Source organism: Schistocerca piceifrons, chromosome X, assembly GCF_021461385.2.
Source record: "Schistocerca piceifrons isolate TAMUIC-IGC-003096 chromosome X, iqSchPice1.1, whole genome shotgun sequence".
Lineage (NCBI taxonomy): Eukaryota > Metazoa > Arthropoda > Insecta > Orthoptera > Acrididae > Schistocerca > Schistocerca piceifrons.
Window position 1 is genome coordinate 579,945,195 of NC_060149.1, and position 19,283 is coordinate 579,964,477.

Genomic DNA, 19,283 nt, shown 5'->3' on the forward strand with positions numbered 1-19,283 from the left:
AATTACCTGAGTACAAACGACAACTCCGCCAAATGTACTGCCCTTCTATATCTTTTGTACGTGATACTACTGCCGTCTGTATATGTGCTTATTGCTATCCCATGACTTTTGTGACCTCAGTGTATACATGATGCGGATGGCGTTACTCCTACCTACGTCATGTGGTTGTGATGAAATGCCAATTATTGGCATATCCAAACAAGTGGTACACTACATGCAAGCCGGCCGCGGTGGTCTCGCGGTTCTAGGCGCGCAGTCCGGAACCGTGCGACTGCTACGGTCGCAGGTTCGAATCCTGCCTCGGACATGGATGTGTGTGATGTCCTTAGGTTAGTTAGGTTTAAGTAGTTCTAAGTTCTAGGGGACTGATGACCACAGCAGTTGAGTCCCATAGTGCTCAGAGCCATTTTTTTTTTTTAACTACATGCCAGTTTGACGTTTGTTGCACTCGGACATTAAGGTGTTACATTGTTAACGGCCCACAGTGAACTTACTACCAGCTTGTTCTTGTGAATGAATAGAGCGAGTTAGGATTCACAAGTTCGTTGTTCGAATGCATACTGATTCAGACGGAAAAACCTACTCTCTGCAAAACGTTAGTAACAAGCTCCAAAATTCTGCAGCAGACTGACTTCAGCGTTATAGGAATATATTTGTGTGCATCTTCCCAACCACCCTTCATGAAGACAGTAATGGCCTGTACAGGTTTCCGGACACTTGTAACGTTTCACTGCGCCAGCGACATTCGATTGACTGCTACGAGGCGGGAGTTCTTTCGATAATCTATGTAGAATCGTATAGATATTCCATCAGATCCAGTCGCCCTTCCTCCGTTTACTGATTTTATTTGATTTACTTTACCGTGGTGCCTTGTATCTTTTGGTATTAGATTGAAAGGAGGATTGGTAAACAAATTCGAATGAAGAAATTTAGTATTTCAGTCTTCTCTCTCTCTCTCTCTCTCTCTCTCTTTCTCATCCTCCATGTAGCATCACTATGGTCACTGAGTGACTAGATAGATGACTTTGATCTATTTACTGATTTAACCCTTTGACTATCAAGAGGAAATGTGTATCCCACAATAGGTTATCAGCGAAAAGCTGCATGTTGTTGCTATGTGTCCCATGGTAAAGGAAAGTCTAATAATAATTAACAGAATTCTTTTAGTTACAGATTGAACATGTAGATTGTGTTGTCCTCAGGTTTCATTGTTCACCCTTGTCTCCATATTGTTACATCGAATTAGTACGCACCTGCAGATAGGCAACCCAATTATCAGAATCGCAAAGCGGGCTGCCTTCGCGCCTCCTCGGACACATCCTGCCAACGACTTGCACCCACGGATTGACGCTTGCCATAAAACAATCGAAGCTCATACTGAGCACCTGTAGTGTGAGTTACGAGCTTGAGAGATTCTCTGTCCACTGATGTATGTCTGTTATGTCTTTTAGTTTTGGCGCAGTCGCATACTGAAACCCTGGAGTAATTATGAGTAATCATGCATGCCTTATCCCCTACGCCCCCCCCCCCCCCCCAACCCCCTTGGAAGACGGAACAGCGGGAAACATTGTTTTTATATTGTTACTTCTGACTAAGACATTAAGTAAAATAACCACACATTAATGTTTTTGAAATAATATTCGTAGTCAGAGGGTTAACGTGAGACGAAAACTTCTTCGGGTTTAACGTAAGACCAAAACTTTTTAGGATTTTTATTCTCAGATCGGTACATAGAATCTCACTCTCAAATTCGTTGAACGCTCGCATACCTCTCTTCAAGCTCAAAGTGGTTTCCTGCAGTTTGTGCTTCTTTTGGCCTAGGTTTAAATCTGTGATGAATGTCTCTTTGCTGTTGGAGCAACTTTCAAATGGCTCTGAGCACTATGGGACTTTACGTCTGAGGTCATCAGTCCCCTAGAACTTAGAACTACTTAAACCTAACTAACCTAAGGGCATCACACATATCTATGCCCGAAGCAGGATTCGAACCTGCGATCGTAGCGGTCGCGCGGCTCCAGACTGAAGCGCCTAGAACCGCTCGGCCACTTCGGTCGGCGGAGCAACTTTAAACACGGCTGTTGATACATGGTAGGTCTTTTCCATCCTTTACAACTCTGCTAAGCACATACTTACCTAAGGCGTGTTGTACAATTCTCCCAATTTTTTTCCGTTTATATTGGCACCCGTACTCAGTGACGCTATAAGCTCCTCCTCCTCTGCTGCTCGACGTTCACTAAACCGAAAACATCGGACCTGTTTGGAACCAGGAAATCAAAAATGTTACATTCAGGAATCGCTTCTCTGAATGTTTGATCTAGATAATTATCGGTAAGGTATTTAGAACAGTATCACACGAATCTCTGACAAAACCTACTTTACTCCTGTGAGTGAAAGGCGCTTCAGGTGACTAATGGTGTTGGTATTGCGTCAGGTTATTAATTTGAAAACAAAAATTTATTACATTACTTATGTACTCATGTTTTCTGCTTCTGTCAATAGCACAATCACCGTTATTGTGATGGGTGTTGATCCCAAAGAAGCTAAATAATCAAGCCTTCTTTACACTTAACATTCTTTCGAAATGATTCCAGCTTTTTTCTCGAGCCAATCACTTATTGAACGTCAGAATTACCGTCAATTCATTCTTTCATTGTAGTTAACTGTCTCACCTGAAGATGAAAGTGAAGAAAATGCGGACGATGAAAAGACTGAATCTGCTGTCGAAGACCAGCCCAGTGAACAGCACGAAGCACGAGCTCTTGAACAACAGGATGACAATGAAGAAGAATCCTCCTCAGAAGACAGTGGCAGAAAGTATTATCCAGCGAGGATTTCTCCGGTCTGTACACAGGTCTTCTAATATATTTTAATTTATGAGTTCTCGCTAGCATGTACTAGTGTGCAGGATAATAACAAATAGATACCACACTACTCATGAAGCATACACAACTAAGGTATCATCACGTACACTCATAAACTACCAGATAGAGGCCTAGACAAACAAAATGGTCTGAACATACCATCAGTCAATGGCTTTTTTATAATAATGTGAACTCGCATAGAAAACCTACAAAACCGCAAATATTGTGTTGCATTTTACATTGAGTGATTGCAAGACACTAAATAACTTGCCCAAGTAATTGTCGGATGCTCCATTTAGGCCAATTTCACACGATTGCTTGTCTCTACAACTGACCCTGATTAATATATGTGGTAAGTAAGAATATCTCCGAAATGCCTTAAATAATTATAAATTTATGTGCAACTTACTCCATATTTTCCCTGAAATGTTCCGTTATTACAACTCCTGAGGCACCAGGTCTATTAAAGCATTCGATTTCTACACTGACGGAAAAAATCGCAGCATCAAAAAATAATTAATGTAGTCTAATGAATTTTCGGGAATACATTTGTCTAGGTAACACATTTAGGTGATTAACATTGCAAGATAACAGGTACACGTAAGCGCGAGATAAGCCACTGCAAATGTGAAATGCTGGTACATCAATAACCAGTGTAAACGCTAGAATGTTGAATGCAAGAATGCAAATATGCAAGCATTGTGTTTTACAGGTGTCGGATGCCAATTTGTGTGGTCAATACAGGGACGGTTAATGCTGGTTGTGGAGGACGCCGGAGTTGTCGTCCAATGAAGTCCCATATGGGCTCGATAGGAGACTGACCTTGTGATCGAGCAGGCCAAGGCAACGTGTCGACATACTTTAGAGAATTTTGGGCTAGCATTATCCTGGTGGAAAACACCCTCTGGATTGCTGATCATGAACGGTAGCACAACAGGTCGAATCACCAGACTGACGTACAAATTTGCAGTCAGGGTGTGTGGGATAACCACGAGAATGCTCCTGCTGTCATATGACGTCGTACCCCAGACCATAATTCCAGACGTAGGTCCAGTGTGTTTAGCACGCAGACAGGTTTGTTTCAGGCCCTCAGCTGGTCTCCTTCTAACGAACACACGGCCCTCACTGGCACCGAAGCAGAACCAGTTTTCATCAGAAAACACAACAGACCTCCACCCTGCCCTCCAATGAGCTCTCGCTTGACATCACTGAACTTGCAAATGGCCGTGTTTTGGGGTTACGTTTCAGGGCATCTGGCTCGTAGTTGTCCTTGAAGTAACCGATTTGTAACAGTTCGTTGTGTCACTGTGGTGCCAACTGCTCCTCAGTCTGCTGCTGTAGATGCAGTACGATGCGCCAGAGCCATACGTCCAACACGATGGTCTTCCCTCTCGATAGTGCAAATAGTCCTTCCGGAACCCGATCTTCTTGCGACCACACATTCTCGTGACCACGACTGCCATCAGTCACATACAGTGGCTACATTACTGCCAAGTCTTTCTACAATATAGCAGAAGGAACCTCCAGCTTCTCGTAGCCCTATTACACGACCTAGTTCAAACTCGGTGAGGTGTTGATAATGCCGTCTCTGTTGCCTTAAAGGCATTCTGGACTAACATCAACTCACCAAGTCCAATCTCAAAGATAACTAACGCTCACGACCGTTACAGCGTGTATTTAAAGCAAACCTGATTTGCGTCTTCATAGTGGCGCTACTAGCGCCACTCTTACGCGACTGTGGAGAAATTGTAACAGACATTATTTTTCAGATGTATAGTCACGTCTACCAACTTTCTTTTATGTCGCACAACTCCTTCTTGGTGTTACGATTTTTTCTGTCAGTGTACTTTTGTTTTTGAGAAATATCTCACATCACAATGTGCCAGGTATTTAAGGAGGGGAGTTTTATATGCACTGCCAGAAAAACAAAAATGAAGCACTCAGAAGACACGGTCGGATGCCAATGTAACTCCGTTCACACACACACCATTACTGTAATGAACATGATTGGAGTTACAGTTCTCTGTCACAGATAGAACGGCCACCAGAGTGCATTAGGGTTTTTCACGTTTAATATTTTTACCACGCTTAGCAGAGCATATAACGGATGCGAACATCGTCAGATGTTAAGTGATCACTGTGGAGGACACAGAGATGCCTCGTACCCGTGTGAGACAGCGTTATTAGCACAGGACAGAGTTTCAAAGTTGGCTAGATGTGGGTATCCATTCCACCGGTTGGTCAAATCGTGCAGGTCTGTGGGGGATGTGACAGTGGCCTGATGTCGGACTGCGTGGAAAACAAGAGACTATTTCACATAGCAGTCTGCCTGCGACTGAAGGAACCGTAATGATACACTACTGGCCATTAAAATTGTTACACCAAGAAGAAATGCAGATGATAAACGGGTATTCATTGGACAAATATAATATACTAGAACTGACATGTGATTACATTTTTACGCAATTTGGGTGCATAGATCCTGAGAAATCAGTACCCAGAACAACCACCTCTGGCCGTAATAACGGCCTTGATACGCCTGGGCATCGAGTCAAACAGAGCTTGAATGGCGTGTACAGGTACAGCTGCCCATGCGGCTTCAACACGATACCACAGTTCATCAAGAGTAGTGACTGGAGTATTGTGACGAGCCAGTTGCTCGGCCACCATTGACCAGACGTTTTCAATTGGTGAGAGATCTGGAGAACGTGCTGGCCAGGGCAGGAGTCGAACATTTTCTGTGTCCAGAAAGGCCCGTAAAGGACCTGCAAGATGCGGTCGTACATTATCCTGCTGAAATATAGGGTTTCGCAGGGATCAAATGAAGGGTAGAGCCACGGGTCGTAACACATCTGAAATGTAACGTCCACTGTTCAAAGTGCCGTCAATGCGAACAAGAGGTGACCGAGACGTGTAACCAATGGCACCCCTTACCGTCACGCCAGGTAATACGCCAGTATGGCGATGACGAATACACGCTTTCAATGTGCGTTCACCACGATGTGGCCAAACACGGATGCGATCATCATGATGCTGTAAACAGAACCTGGATTCATCCGAAAAAATGATGTTTTGCCATTCGTGCACCCAGGTTCGTCGTCGAGTACACCATCGCAGGCGCTCCCGTCTGTGATGCAGCGTCAAGGGTAACCGCAGCCATGGTCTCCGAGCTGATAGTCCATACTGCTGCAAACGTCGTCGAACTGTTCGTGCAGATGGTTGTTGTTTTGCAAACGTCCCCATCTGTTGACTCAGCGATCGAGACGTGGCTGCACGATCCGTTATTGCCATGCGGATAAGATGCCTGCCATCTCGACTGTTAGTGATACGAGCCCGTTGGGATCCAGCACGGCGTTCCGTATTACCCTCCTGAACCCACCGATTCCACGTTCTGCTAACAGTCATTGGATCTCGACCAACGGGAGCAGCAGTGTTGCGATACGATAAACTGCAATCGCGATAGGCTACAATCGGACCTTTATCAAAGTCGGAAACGTGATGGTACGCATTTCTCCTCCTTACACGAGGCATCACAACAACGTTTCACCAGGCAACGCCGGCCAACTGCTGTTTGTGTATGAGAAAACGGTTGGAAACTTTCTTCATGTCAGCACGTTGTAGGTGTCGCCACCGACGCCAACCTTGTGTGAATGCTCTGAAAAGCTAATCATATGCATAACACAGCATCTTCTTCCTGTCGGTTAAATTTCGCGTCTGTAGCACGTCATCTTCGTGGTGTAGGAATTTTAATGGCCAGTAGTGTACAACGGTACTTCACGGACATCCTGCGACATGTATTACCTCTCGCGGGACAATATTTTATTGCCATTTTTCAACAGCATAATACTTCTGTTACACGACTCTATGAACCGTCTAAATGCTGTTAAGGTACTTCCATTGCCTGCAAGATCGCCAGATCTGTCCCCGATAAACAATGTATGGAACCAGATCAGACGCCAACTCCGTCCCAGTGCTAGTATCCAGGATATAAAGGACCAATTAAAACATTAGTAAGCCACCCTAAATCAGGAGAGGATATAGCGGCTTTATGACACTCTACCCAACCAGATCAGTGCGTGCATCCAGGCTAGAGGGGGCAACGTCATACTGATAAGCCGACTCGTACTACCAAGTTTTTTCTCAATGTGACTCAATTTTTTAATCACTGGAATAACATCACATACCTTCTCAACCGGTGGAGATTTATTTTGTTTCCTCCTCCACTTCTGGGCGCTTCATCTCTCTCTCGGGTTGTGTATGTACTCCATTTTGGCTCCAGTTTACAGGATTAATTTGGTTAGTAAACTTGGTTACACCATCCCAGTCAGTAGTTCAATATCTGCACTGGGTCCCATCAATTCCATCGCAGGTAACTGTTGGAAAATTATTTCCAGTTATACCACGATTAAATTTGTTATAATGTAATAAATATCTGCTCCGCTGTTGATTGCTGTAAGAGGCATAGTCTTACGGTTTTAATTATCAACTCAAAAAAAATAAAGGTACGTATTAAATTGATTGTTTGTTTGTTTGCAATTACAGGACACGTCTGCAGTCCGGATACGCTTTGAAATCACTGCTCTGAAGTATCTTAGCGCACACCAAATAAGCCAAGACCCCCACCCCCACCCCTCGACTCCACCCCACACATACACCGACCGACCCACCCACCCACAAATACACACACACACACACACACACACACACACACACACACACACACACTTACACCATTCTATCCAAACTTTGTACTGTTCCTAAGGTCAATCTGAAGAAGCTTATCAACATCACATCACAATGAAAGAATTGTTGAACTCATAAAAACGGAAACGATTAGAATTATCCATCACTGATCTTGGGCGTAAAATTTAACAGTGAGATTAATTAAACTACAATAGTTAACTCTAGAATGACGACTGGGTATTATTAAAAAATTTTAATATTTTACCATTCCCTGTCTGTGTTATCTGAATAACTTTTGACTTTATGTTATGAATTATTTTAGAGGTATGCTTCAATTGTCTTTTTAAAATATTTTAATTTAGGTTGTCTTATTGCTATTGTCAATTATTATCCATTGTATTCCATTCTAGAAAATGCTTTTTGTGGTTTTCGTTTGTTTACTCCTGGTAAATGAGAGTTTTGTCTGGCTCTAACTCCATGATCATGGGTGCTGCTGCTTTTGAGGTAACTGATGATGTGCTTCTTTATGTACATAACACATTGGTGGAAGTACTCACTTTGAACAATTAGAGTTTCCTGCAATTTGAACAAGTCCTTATGCGTAGCGCAGTGACTGTTTGCCCTTTTGTGTACCTTCATGTTTTATGTATGGGACCACTAAAATGATTCAATAGCTAAAGCGGAGTGAAAGTAATAATACTGTGTTACAACAAATTATTTTCTGTTACACATTGGTGACAGGACTCTAAGGACATAGCATGCTGATGGCATTTGCTTTGATACTGTATATGTGCGTTCATTCCACATAAGGTGACAGTATTAATTCCTAAAAACTTGTTATTGCTATACAGTCCACGAATTTTCATCAACATGTAATTTTACACAATTCCTTTCTTAAACAGAAATTCATGCAGTTTTTTTTTATTTTCAGTTTAAGTTTATTTCGTGCTGACCAATTACAAATATTCTTTAGGGTTTCATTAGCTTTCAGTAGGAGTTCTGGTGTTTTATCTGTGATTACAATGTTCCTCCCATCAGCAAAAAATCTTTCGTCACATTACAAGTGCACCGGTGGTTTGGTGCAGGCAATACAGAACCCAATATGTTGACTTATCAGAGAAGACAATCGTAAAAAGTCGCTTTAAATCCAATATGTTTAATACAGAATTAGTCCTAAAGCGCCTTGATTAAATAGACGTATCAGTGAAATATACAGGGTGATCATGACTAAAGTTAAGCTTTCAAATGCTGCAGAAATAACGCCACTGGTCAGAATGATGTCAAATTGCAACGGAATATTATCGGAGAAGGGGAAAACGTATAGCAGAAGAAAAATAAATACGATGGTTGGAACTTAAATAATGGCAACTATGTATTCACAACCGATACAAAAGAGTTACATGTTTGCACCTGTTACTGTCCTCCAAAGTAGTCATCAGCGTTGTGTAGAACATGTTGCCACCCATGTGGAAGGCGTAGTATACCGTTAGCAAACCCTGTTCTGTTGATGGTGCGAATGGAGCCGTCTAAAGTTATGGTGATTCTCGTGTACGACTGTGATGGTGTTATCCTAACGCATTACGTTCCTCCAAGGCAGACCGTCAATGCACAGTATTACTGTTCGTTTTTGGAGCATCACCTGTGACCAGCTTTGTGAAAGAAACGATGACACTTTCTGCGCAACCCACCCATCATTTTGCACGACAATGCGCGGGCGCATACAGCGGAAGCTGTGGCTGCTGTTTGTTCGATGGGACTGGGAAGTACTGGACTACCCACCATATTCCCCGGAATTTGATTTGATTCCGAAGATGAAGGAACCACTTCGTGACATTCGCTTCAGAACAGTTCCAGAGATTCGACAGGCAGTAGACTTCTCCATTCGCAACATCAACAGAACAGGCTCTGCTAATGGTATACTACGCGTGCCACATCGCTGGCAAGGGGTTTTTCATAGCGCTAGTGACTACTTTGAAGGACAGTAAAAGGTACAAACATGTAACTCCTTTGTATCGGTTGTGAATAAATAGTTGCCACTATTCAAGTTCCAACTCTCGTACTTATAAAACGTTGCAATAGATGGCGCTGTAAGCGTCATAATTTAATAATGGTCGACTACAAATGACAAATGAATCATACAACAGTGCCCAAAGTGTACGTTTAACGTTAAACAAACTGTACTGCTCAGTGTGCATGGGTGTACAGGTATGATACCGTTAGTTACGTAAGCCGATCCACTACGACAAGGTCATATCACATCGGATGGTAAAAACGGGGCTCTAATTGTCCTGAGGCAAAACCCCACATAAAGAGCAACACTCGCATCGGTTTTTAAATTCCATGACTATTCCCGTGCCAACTGGAATGCCTACCGGGATACCCTCTCCACTCAGGTCGATAGCCACCCTCTCGCCTTCCGCCGTCCCGATGATGTCACCCATGCCGCCTCCTTTCTCCAGCAGACCTTGTCTGAGGCCGTGGAGGCCCACGTCCCTACTGTTGCCATCCACCCCCACCGTCCTACCTTACCACCACAGGCCGTCCTCCTCCTCCGTGAATCCCGTCGTCTCTACCGTGCCTTCCTCCGCACGCGTGACCCGGACACCCTACGACGCCACCGGCAACTACAGCGACACATTCGAAATTTGCTCGCGGCTAAGAAACGCCGGGACTGGCGACAGACATGCACCCGTTTAAATGCTACCCTCCCTATAAACTCGTCCAAGTTCTGGACCGCCTTCCGTCGCCTTACCGGAACTAAACCCTCCCCCTACTATCCTCTTCTCCACGATGATCACCCCTTCCCTGACGCCCTTAGTAAGGCCAATCACTTTGCCTCCTACCTGTCCGATGTGTTTTCCATCCCTGATGATCCCCAGTTCGATTACTCCCTCTTCCCAGATATCCGCGATCAAACTGACACCTCTGTCCCTCCCCTCGCTCCTGGTTTCCAGTACTTGGACAACATTCCACACACGGACCTTAATGCCCCCATCACCACACAGGATCTCATCACTACACTCCGCACCAAACGCAACACCGCTCCTGGTCACGATCGTGTCACCTACCGTCACCTTCGTGAAGCTCCTGTCTCTTTTCTCTCCACCCTGGCCAGGCTCTACAATGTAGTCCTGTCCACCGGTTACTACCCCGACCTGTGGAAAACCTCCCGTATCCTCATGTTCCTCAAACCTGGCAAACCGCCGTCCGCCGTCTCCTCCTACCGTCCCATCAGCCTTACCTCGGTCTTCAGCAAGGTCCTGGAATCTATCCTCACCCGCCGCATCCACCAGCATCTCCGCCAGCACCGCCTCCTCCCCGTTACCCAGTGTGGCTTTCGGCCGTCCTTCTCTTCCGACGATCTTCTCCTTCACCTCACTCATCTCCTTTCCGAACAGCTCAATTCCCGTCGCTCCGCAATCTTCCTCTCTCTTGACCTCGAACGCGCATATGACCGCGTATGGCATTCTGGTCTCCTCTTCAAGCTCCAAACCTTCGCCCTTCCCATTAACTACGTTCGTCTGATCGGTTCCTTTCTCTCCCGCCGTCCTTCCCATGTCACCATCCATAACACCGATTCCTACACCTTTTTCCCCTCCGCCGGTGTGCCCCAAGGCTCCGTCCTCTCCCCCCTTCTGTACTTGTTGTACATGGCGGACATGCCGCCGCCGTCACCCCCCGTCCACCTTCTCCAGTTTGCCGATGACACCGCCTTCCTTGCCCTTGCCCCCACCCTGCGACGCTCCCAACACCTTCTCCAATCCCATCTTGACCGGTTCACCGCTTGGTGCAACCAGTGGTTGCTCAAGGTCAATCCTTCCAAACCCAGGCGATCATTGTAGGCAAAACCACTCCCTCCTTCCGCCTCCTTGATTTCTATCTCACCGTTTATGGCCGTCCCATCGCTCTCACCCCCACCCTTAAGTACCTTGGCGTCACCCTCGACCGTCGCCTCTCCTGGACTCCCCATCTCCAGACAATCCAAGCCAAGGCACGTTCCCGACTCCGTCTCCTCAAGCTCCTTTCCGGCCGAACGTGGGGTCTGGACCCCTCCACCATCCTCCACACCTATAAGTCCCTCATCCGCCCTATCCTCTGTTACGCCCATCCAGCCTGGATCTCCGCCCCCCCCTTCCTTTTATAAATCCCTCCAAATCCTTGAACGCCATGCTCTCCGCCTTGCCTATCGCATCCGTCTCCCTTCCCCCACGCAGATCCTGTATGACCTTATCCCCTTCCCCCACCTCCTCCTCTTCCTCGAAAGGATACGAATCCTATACACCTCCCGTAAACTCGATCCTCCTCACCCGCTCGTCTCCCCGATCCTCTCCCACCCCCGCCCGCTGCCGCGCCTGTACTCCCATGTCCCACCCGGTCTCCATCTCTCCACCCTCCTTACCCTCTCCCAAGGTGGTTTCCGCCAGCTCCCTCTCCCTGATGATGTCCTCGTCCCCTCCATCTACCCCTCCTATCAACTTTGACCCTGCCCCCCCTCCCTCCTGGTGTCCTTTCCCTTCGGCACCCTCCCTCCTTTCTCTTCCCTTCCCTTCTCTTTCCTTTTCCCCCATCTCCTCCCTCCACCCCTCTTCTTCCGGGCTTCCCCTCCCCCTTCCTCTCTCCCTCCTCTTTCCCCTGCCCGTGGCGTCCCTGCTCTCCCCTCTCGCTTTCCCACTCCCCCTCCTCCTCCTCCTCCTCCTCCTCCTCTCTTGGCAGGTCCCCGGACTCGCACACGCCTCGTGAACTTTCGCGCGCCGGAGATCATCGCCCTCGTTTTAGTGTCTGTGCCGTCGTGTCTGTGCCTCAGTGTTTTTCGCCGTCCACGCTCCTTCGTTCACGTGTGTCATCTACCTCGTCAGTGTTTGTGCCCAGTGCCGACGGTTTTTCTTGTTTGTTTCGTCAAGTGTGACCGGCTTCATGTTTTTTAACTATTGTATCTCCTGTTTTTTAAACCGCCATTCTGTTACTTGTCTGTCTCCCTTTCTTTTTTATTGTACTGCTTATGGCTGAAGAGCGGAGTACACTGTTCCGCTGCCAGCCCACCTTGTATGGGGTGTCAAAATTACAATATAGAAAAAAAAAATCGGTTTTTAATTATCCTGAGGCCAAAAACCGCACAAAAAGCATCAACCAAAATGAAATCCGATATTAATTTCCGTGTGAATGGCGCAAAATACATTCAATATGCTGTCCACCGTTTTCTGCAACAAGTTGAAAACGAGAAACAGCATGTTCCACAACTGATCGAAGAGTTTCCGGGGTCACTTTCAGAATGTGTTAAACAGTGCGTGCCTTCAATGCAATTAAGTTTGCAATCGGAACACTGAACACAAAATCTTTCAGATAGCCCCACAGCCAGAAGACACACGGATTATGATCAAGTGATCGGGACGGCCAGGCTGTAGAGAAATGGCGCTTCAGCAGCGTCTTAATTGGATTTGCAATGTGCGGAAGTGCGCCATCTAGCATAAAAATGATCCCATCTACACATCAACGCTGTTGGAGACCTGGAATGACGGGGTTGCGCAAAAGACACTCATAGCGCTTACCAGTGACAGTACAGGTAACAGGACCGGAAGCATCTGTCTCTTCGAAAAAACATGACCCTATGATAAATGATGCCGTAAACCCGCACCACATAGTGACCGTTTCAGGATAAAGTGGTGCTGGTTGACTTGCGTGTGGATTTTCCGTTGCCAATATTCGACAATTCTATGTATTGACATATCCTGTCAGATGGAAGTGAGCTTCGTCTGTCCACAAAATCTTCCACTGACAATTATTATCCACTTCCCTGCGAGCAAGAAATTCTGAAGCAAAGGTCTCTCTTGCTTGCAGGTCAACAGAAAGAAACTCGTGCACGTGGGTTATTTTGAATTGATAAAAAAATGGTTCAAATGGCTCTGAGTACTATGGGACTTATCTTCTGAGGTCATCAGTGCCCTAGAACTTAGAACTACTTAAATCTAACTAACCTAAGGACATCACACACATCCATGCCCGTGGCAAGATTCGAACCTGCGACCGTAGCGGTCGCGCGCTTCCAGACTGTAGCGCCTAGAACCGCTCGGCCATTCCGGCCGGCTTGAATGGATAGCTAAGAAGGATGTTTCATAGGATTTTACGCACCGTGCTCCCGGGTATGTCCAATGTTCTGGCAATTCTCCGTGCACTACGCGTTTGCATACCACCACTCGTCTCCTGCACTGCTGTGGTCGCGGTTTCCACTGACGTTGAATCAACTCGTTTCCTCCCTCTACCAGGTTGCACACCAAAAGAACCCGTCTTTTCGAATTTCCGAATCATTTTCTCCAGAACAACGCCAGTCATCGAACCAACGACTTTTTTCAAACCCTTCAGTGTCCGGAACGTCTGCAGAGCGACGTGTGCACAGTCATAATTCTTGTAATACAACTTTACAAGCAGAGCGCGATCCTGCAGTGAGACAGTCATAGCGAACGTCGCAGACGAGAAAGGAGGAAAAGCCGTGTACCCGGCGTGTTTATACTAACTTCAATGGGTCGTGCGCATGACAGGTGTTTTCATTTACGTATTCTGACACATACAGTGCCATCTATTGATCAATTTTCACACTATTTTTTTTCTTCTGCTATACGTTTTCCCCCTTCTCCGATAATATTCCGTTGCAATTTGACCTCATTCTGACCTGTGGTGTTATTTCGACAGCGTTTTGAAAGTTTAACTTTAACCAGGAAGACGCTCGTTGTTGGAGGAAAGCGGCGCTTCTAGTGCCCCCTGCTGAGAGTCAACTGCAAGGGTCTTCCTGCGCGTACGTATTGCGTGCTCCTTGCCTGATGAATTTCGTCGTTGCCGCGCAATTATCATCAGTCATCTCTTGCAGCAGTGACAGCAGCAACTACCAACACCAGAATATGTCGAGCAGTTGCATCGATGAAATACTGTGCGATTTACACAATACAGTCCGGCGGCAACGAGAAGCGTATTTGCAACAGATCCGTCGGGAAAGCCTCAAAACAAAAAAAGTTGTGCATCACCCCGGTTCCCAGAACTCCTGAAGATAGACATGGACTGTGGGTATTGCAGCACCGACACAGTCCTTTTGTTCAAAGATGTAAACAACCATACACGAGCAGCGTCTATTAGACGGACGGGCCGGCCGTTGCGGTCATGCGGTTCTAGGCGCTACAGTCTGGTACCGCGCGGCCTCTACGGTCGCAGGTTCGAATCCTGCCTCGGGCATGGATGTATGTGATGTCCTTAGGTTAGTTAGGTTTAAGTTGTTCTAAGTTCTAGGGGACTGATGACCTAAGATGTTGAGTCCCATAGTGCTCAGAGCCATTTGAACCATTTTTTTATTAGACGGAGGGGGTCCGACAGGCGATCAGTTCCAGTAATTCCACCAGGAAGGAGGTACATGGCTTGTGTTGGCTGTAATTCAACCTTGCCTAGACGGTCAATACCGCGGTTCGATCGCGTCCGCATTGTTGCTTTGTGCAAGGAGGGGCTCTCATCAAGGGAAGTGTCCAGGCGTGTTGGAGTGAAAGAAAGCGATTTTGTTCGGACATGGAGGAGATACAAAGAGACAGGAACTATCGATGACATGCCTCGCTCAGGCCTCCCAAGGGCTACTACTGCAGTGGATGACCGCTACCTACGGATTACGGCTCGGCGGAACCCTGACAGCAACGCCACCATGTTGAATAATGTTTTTTGTATAGCCACAGGACGTCGCGCTACGACTCAAACTATGCGCAATAGGCTGCAAGATGCGCAACTTCACTCCAGACGTCCATGGCGAGACCCATCTTTGCAACCACGACACCATGCAGCGCGGTACAGATGGGCCCAACAAAATGCCGAATGGACCGCCCAGGATTGGCATCACGTTCTCTTCACCGATGAGTGTCGCATACGCCTTCAACCAGTGTGCTCTCTGTTGTGGGTTGGCAGGAGAGCCAACACCGGGTACCAGAGGAAGCCGAAAGGCACGCGTTTTAGCTCACGCAGGCTGGCGTGAGGTCTGGAACAGGACAAGGAAATTAGACTTTAGAAAAACGGACGTAGCTGGTGGAATACTTAACTTTAATCCATTAATGATGAGCGTCGCTCTTGACTGTACATGACTCAGTATCAATAGTAACTGGTAATGGCGCCTTGCTGGGTCGTAGAAAATGACGTAGCTGAAGGCTATGCTAACTATTGTCTCGGCAAATGAGAGCGTATTTTGTCAGTGAACCATCGCTAGCAAAGTCGGTCGTACAACTGGGGCGAGTGCTAGGAAGTCTCTCTAGACCTGCCGTGTGGCGGCGCTCGGTCTGCAATCACTGATAGTGGCGACACGCGGGTCCGACGTATACTAACGGACCGCGGCCGATGTAAAGGCTACCACCTAGCAAGTGTGGTGTCTGGCGGTGACACCACAGTCTCTGCCGCCGTTGGATAAGCAGCTGCCAGCAGAAAGTCGTATACTCCTAGCTCACTTATTTGTTACATAGTTTAATTAATTTCTTTGCGTGTTTTTGATACTTGCATTGTTTAATTCATAAATATCGGGCGTATTATAGTATTTGAAAGTTGGGGCATCGCGTTTTAGTACCTGAATAGTGTAAATTCGCGTAGTTGTCTGTCTTCTGTTTTTGTTTTGAACGGCCAGTGTCGGTTGGTCACAGTCAGTGTGCTCCCTGCCGCCTTTAGATGAGCAGTTGCCAGCAGAAAGTCGTATACTCTTAGCTCAGTTATTTGTTACATAGTTTAATTCTTAATTTCTTTGCGTTTTTTTGGTACTTGCATTGTTTAATTCATAAATTTCGGGTGTATTATAGTGTTTGGGAGTTGTAGCATCGCGTTTTAGTACCTGAATAGTGTAAAATCGCGTAGTCTCCTTCCGCCGGCGAGCAATGTGTCAGCAGTGCGCAAGTAGCAGCATTACTGCATATACTAGGCAATCTTGTATCTTAATAACCGTTTAAATTTTGTGTCGATTTGTTTGTGCTCTCTGTACATTAGTTCAGACGTTCTTTGCACAACAGTTTTTAGCATGGATAGGGACTGCAACTGCTGTGTTCGGATGCAGGCTGAGTTGGCATCCCTTCACTCCCAGCTTCAGCCAGTGTTGGCTTCAGTCACACATCTTGAGGCTGTTGCCAATGGGCATCACTGTGGGGGTCCGGATGGGGGTTTGTCGGGGACGGCCAGCTCGTCCCACGCATCCCCCGAACGGGCTACGACTGTGGCTGCCCGGGATACTGCCCACATTGAGGCTGATCCCTCACCTGTGGTAGAGTGGGAGGTCGTCTCGAGGTGTGGCAGGGGGCGAAAGACATTCCGGAGGGCTGAACGGAAGGCCTCTCCAGTTTGTCTGACGAACCGGTTTCAGGCGCTGTCTCAGGCTGATACTAATCTTTGGCCGGACATGGCTGCTTGTCCTGTTCCAGAGGTTGCCCTCAGTCTGCAAGATCCGGGCGGTCGCAGAGGGTGGGCTTACTGGTAGTTGGGAGCTCCAACGTCAGCCGCGTAATGGGGCCCCTTAGGGATATGGCAGCAAGAGAGGGGAAGAAAACCAATGTGCACTCCGTGTGCATACTGGGGGGAGTCATTCTAGATGTGGAAAGGGTCCTTCCGGATGCCATGAAGGGTACAGGGTGCACCCATCTGCACGTGGTCGCTCATGTCGGCACCAATGATGTGTGTCGCTATGGATCGGAGAAAATCCTCTTTGGCTTCCGGCGGCTATCTGATTTGGTGAAGACTGCCAGTCTCGCTAGCGGAATGAAAGCAGAGCTCACCATCTGCAGCAGCATCGACAGGACTGACTGCGGACCTTTGGTACAGAGCCGAGTGGAGGGTCTGAAGTAGAGGCTGAGACGGTTCTGCGACCGTGTGGGCTGCAGATTCCTCGACTTGCGCCATAGGATGGTGGGGTTTCGGGTTCTGCTGGATAGGTCAGGAGTCCACTACACGCAGAAAGCGGCTACACGGGTAGCAGGGGTTGTGTGGCGTGGACTGGGAGGTTTTTTAGGTTAGATGGCATCGGGCAAGTACAGAAAGGGCAACAGCCGCAAAGGGTGCGGGACAAAGTCAGGAAATGCAGGGATCGAGCAGCAATCGGTATTGTAATTGTAAACTGTCGAAACTGCATTAGTAAAGTACCGGAACTTCAAGTGCTGATAGAAAGCACCGAAGCTGAAATCGTTATAGGTACAGAAAGCTGGCTGAAGCCAGAGAAATTTTTACAAAGGCACAGGCGGTGTTTAGAAAGGATAGATTGCATGCGACCGGTGGTGGCGTGTTTGTCGCTGTTAGTAGTAGTTTATCCTGTAGTGAAGTAGAAGTGGATAGTTCCTGTGAATTATTATGGGTGGAGGTTACACTCAACAACCGAGTTAGGTTAATAATTGGCTCCTTTTACCTACCTCCCGACTCAGCAGCATTAGTGGCAGAAGGTTTATCTGTTTAGCAAGAGTAATAGAAGGCAGATTTCAGACTACCTAACAGATCAAAACGAAAATTCCTGTTCCGACACTGACAATGTTGAGTGTTTATGGAAAAAGTTCAAGGCAATCGTAAAATGCGTTTTAGACAGTTACGTGCCGAGTAAAACTGTGAGGGACGGGAAAAACCCACCGTGGTACAACAACAAAGTTAGGAAACTACTGCGAAAGCAAAGAGAGCTTCACTCCAAGTTTAAACGCAGCCAAAACCTCTCAGACAAACAGAAGCTAAACGATGTCAAAGTTAGCGTAAGGAGGGCTATGCGTGAAGCGTTCAGTGAATTCGAAAGTAAAATTCTATGTACCGACTTGACAGAAAATCCTAGGAAGTTCTGGTCTTATGTTAAATCAGTAAGTGGCTCGAAACAGCATATCCAGACACTCCGGGATGATGATGGCATTGAAACAGAGGATGACACGCGTAAAGCTGAAATACTAAACACCTTTTTCCAAAGCTGTTTCACAGAGGAAGAAAGCACTGCAGTTCCTTCTCTAAATCCTCGCACAAACGAAAAAATGGCTGACATCGAAATAAGTGTCCAAGGAATAGAAAATCAACTGGAATCACTCAACAGAGGAAAGTCCACTGGACCTGACGGGATACCAATTCGATTCTACACAGAGTGCGCGAAAGAACTTGCCCCCCCTTCTAACAGCCGTGCACCGCAAGTCTCTAGAGGAGCGGAAGGTTCCAAATGATTGAAAAAGAGCACAGGTGGTCCCAGTCTTCAAGAAGGGTCGTCGAGCAGATGCACAAAACTATAGACCTATATCTCTGACATCGATCTGTTGTAAAATTTTGGAACATGTTTTTTGCTCGAGTATCATGTCGTTTTTGGAAACCCAGAATTTACTCTGTAGGAATCAACATGGATTCCGGAAACAGCTATCGTGTGAGACCCAACTCGCTTTATTTGTTCATGAGACCCAGAAAATATTAGATACAGGCTCCCAGGTAGATGCTATTTTCCTTGACTTCCGGAAGGCGTTCGATACAGTTCCGCACTGTCGCCTGACAAACAAAGTAAGAGCCTACGGAATATCAGACCAGCTGTGTGGCTGGATTGAAGAGTTTTTAGCATGCAGAACACAGCATATTGTTCTCAATGGAGAGACGTCTACAGAGGTTAAAGTAACCTCTGGCGTGCCACAGGGGAGTGTTATAGGACCATTACTTTTCACAATACATATAAATGACCTAGTAGATAGTGTCTGAAGTTCCATGCGGCTTTTCGCGGATGATGCTGTAGTATACAGAGAAGTTTCAGCA

General features: G+C 46.7%; 1 protein-coding gene across 1 annotated transcript in view; it reads left to right on the forward strand.

Annotated features, from left to right (window-relative positions):
* The window catches only part of LOC124722533, a 193,520-nt gene that overhangs the window by 40,389 nt on the left and 133,848 nt on the right, over window positions 1-19,283 (forward strand). Inside the window, exon 3 of the mRNA XM_047247681.1 lies at window positions 2,657-2,839. Within this exon, the coding sequence (XP_047103637.1) occupies window positions 2,657-2,839 (183 nt within the window). The remainder of the gene's footprint in view (window positions 1-2,656; window positions 2,840-19,283) is intronic.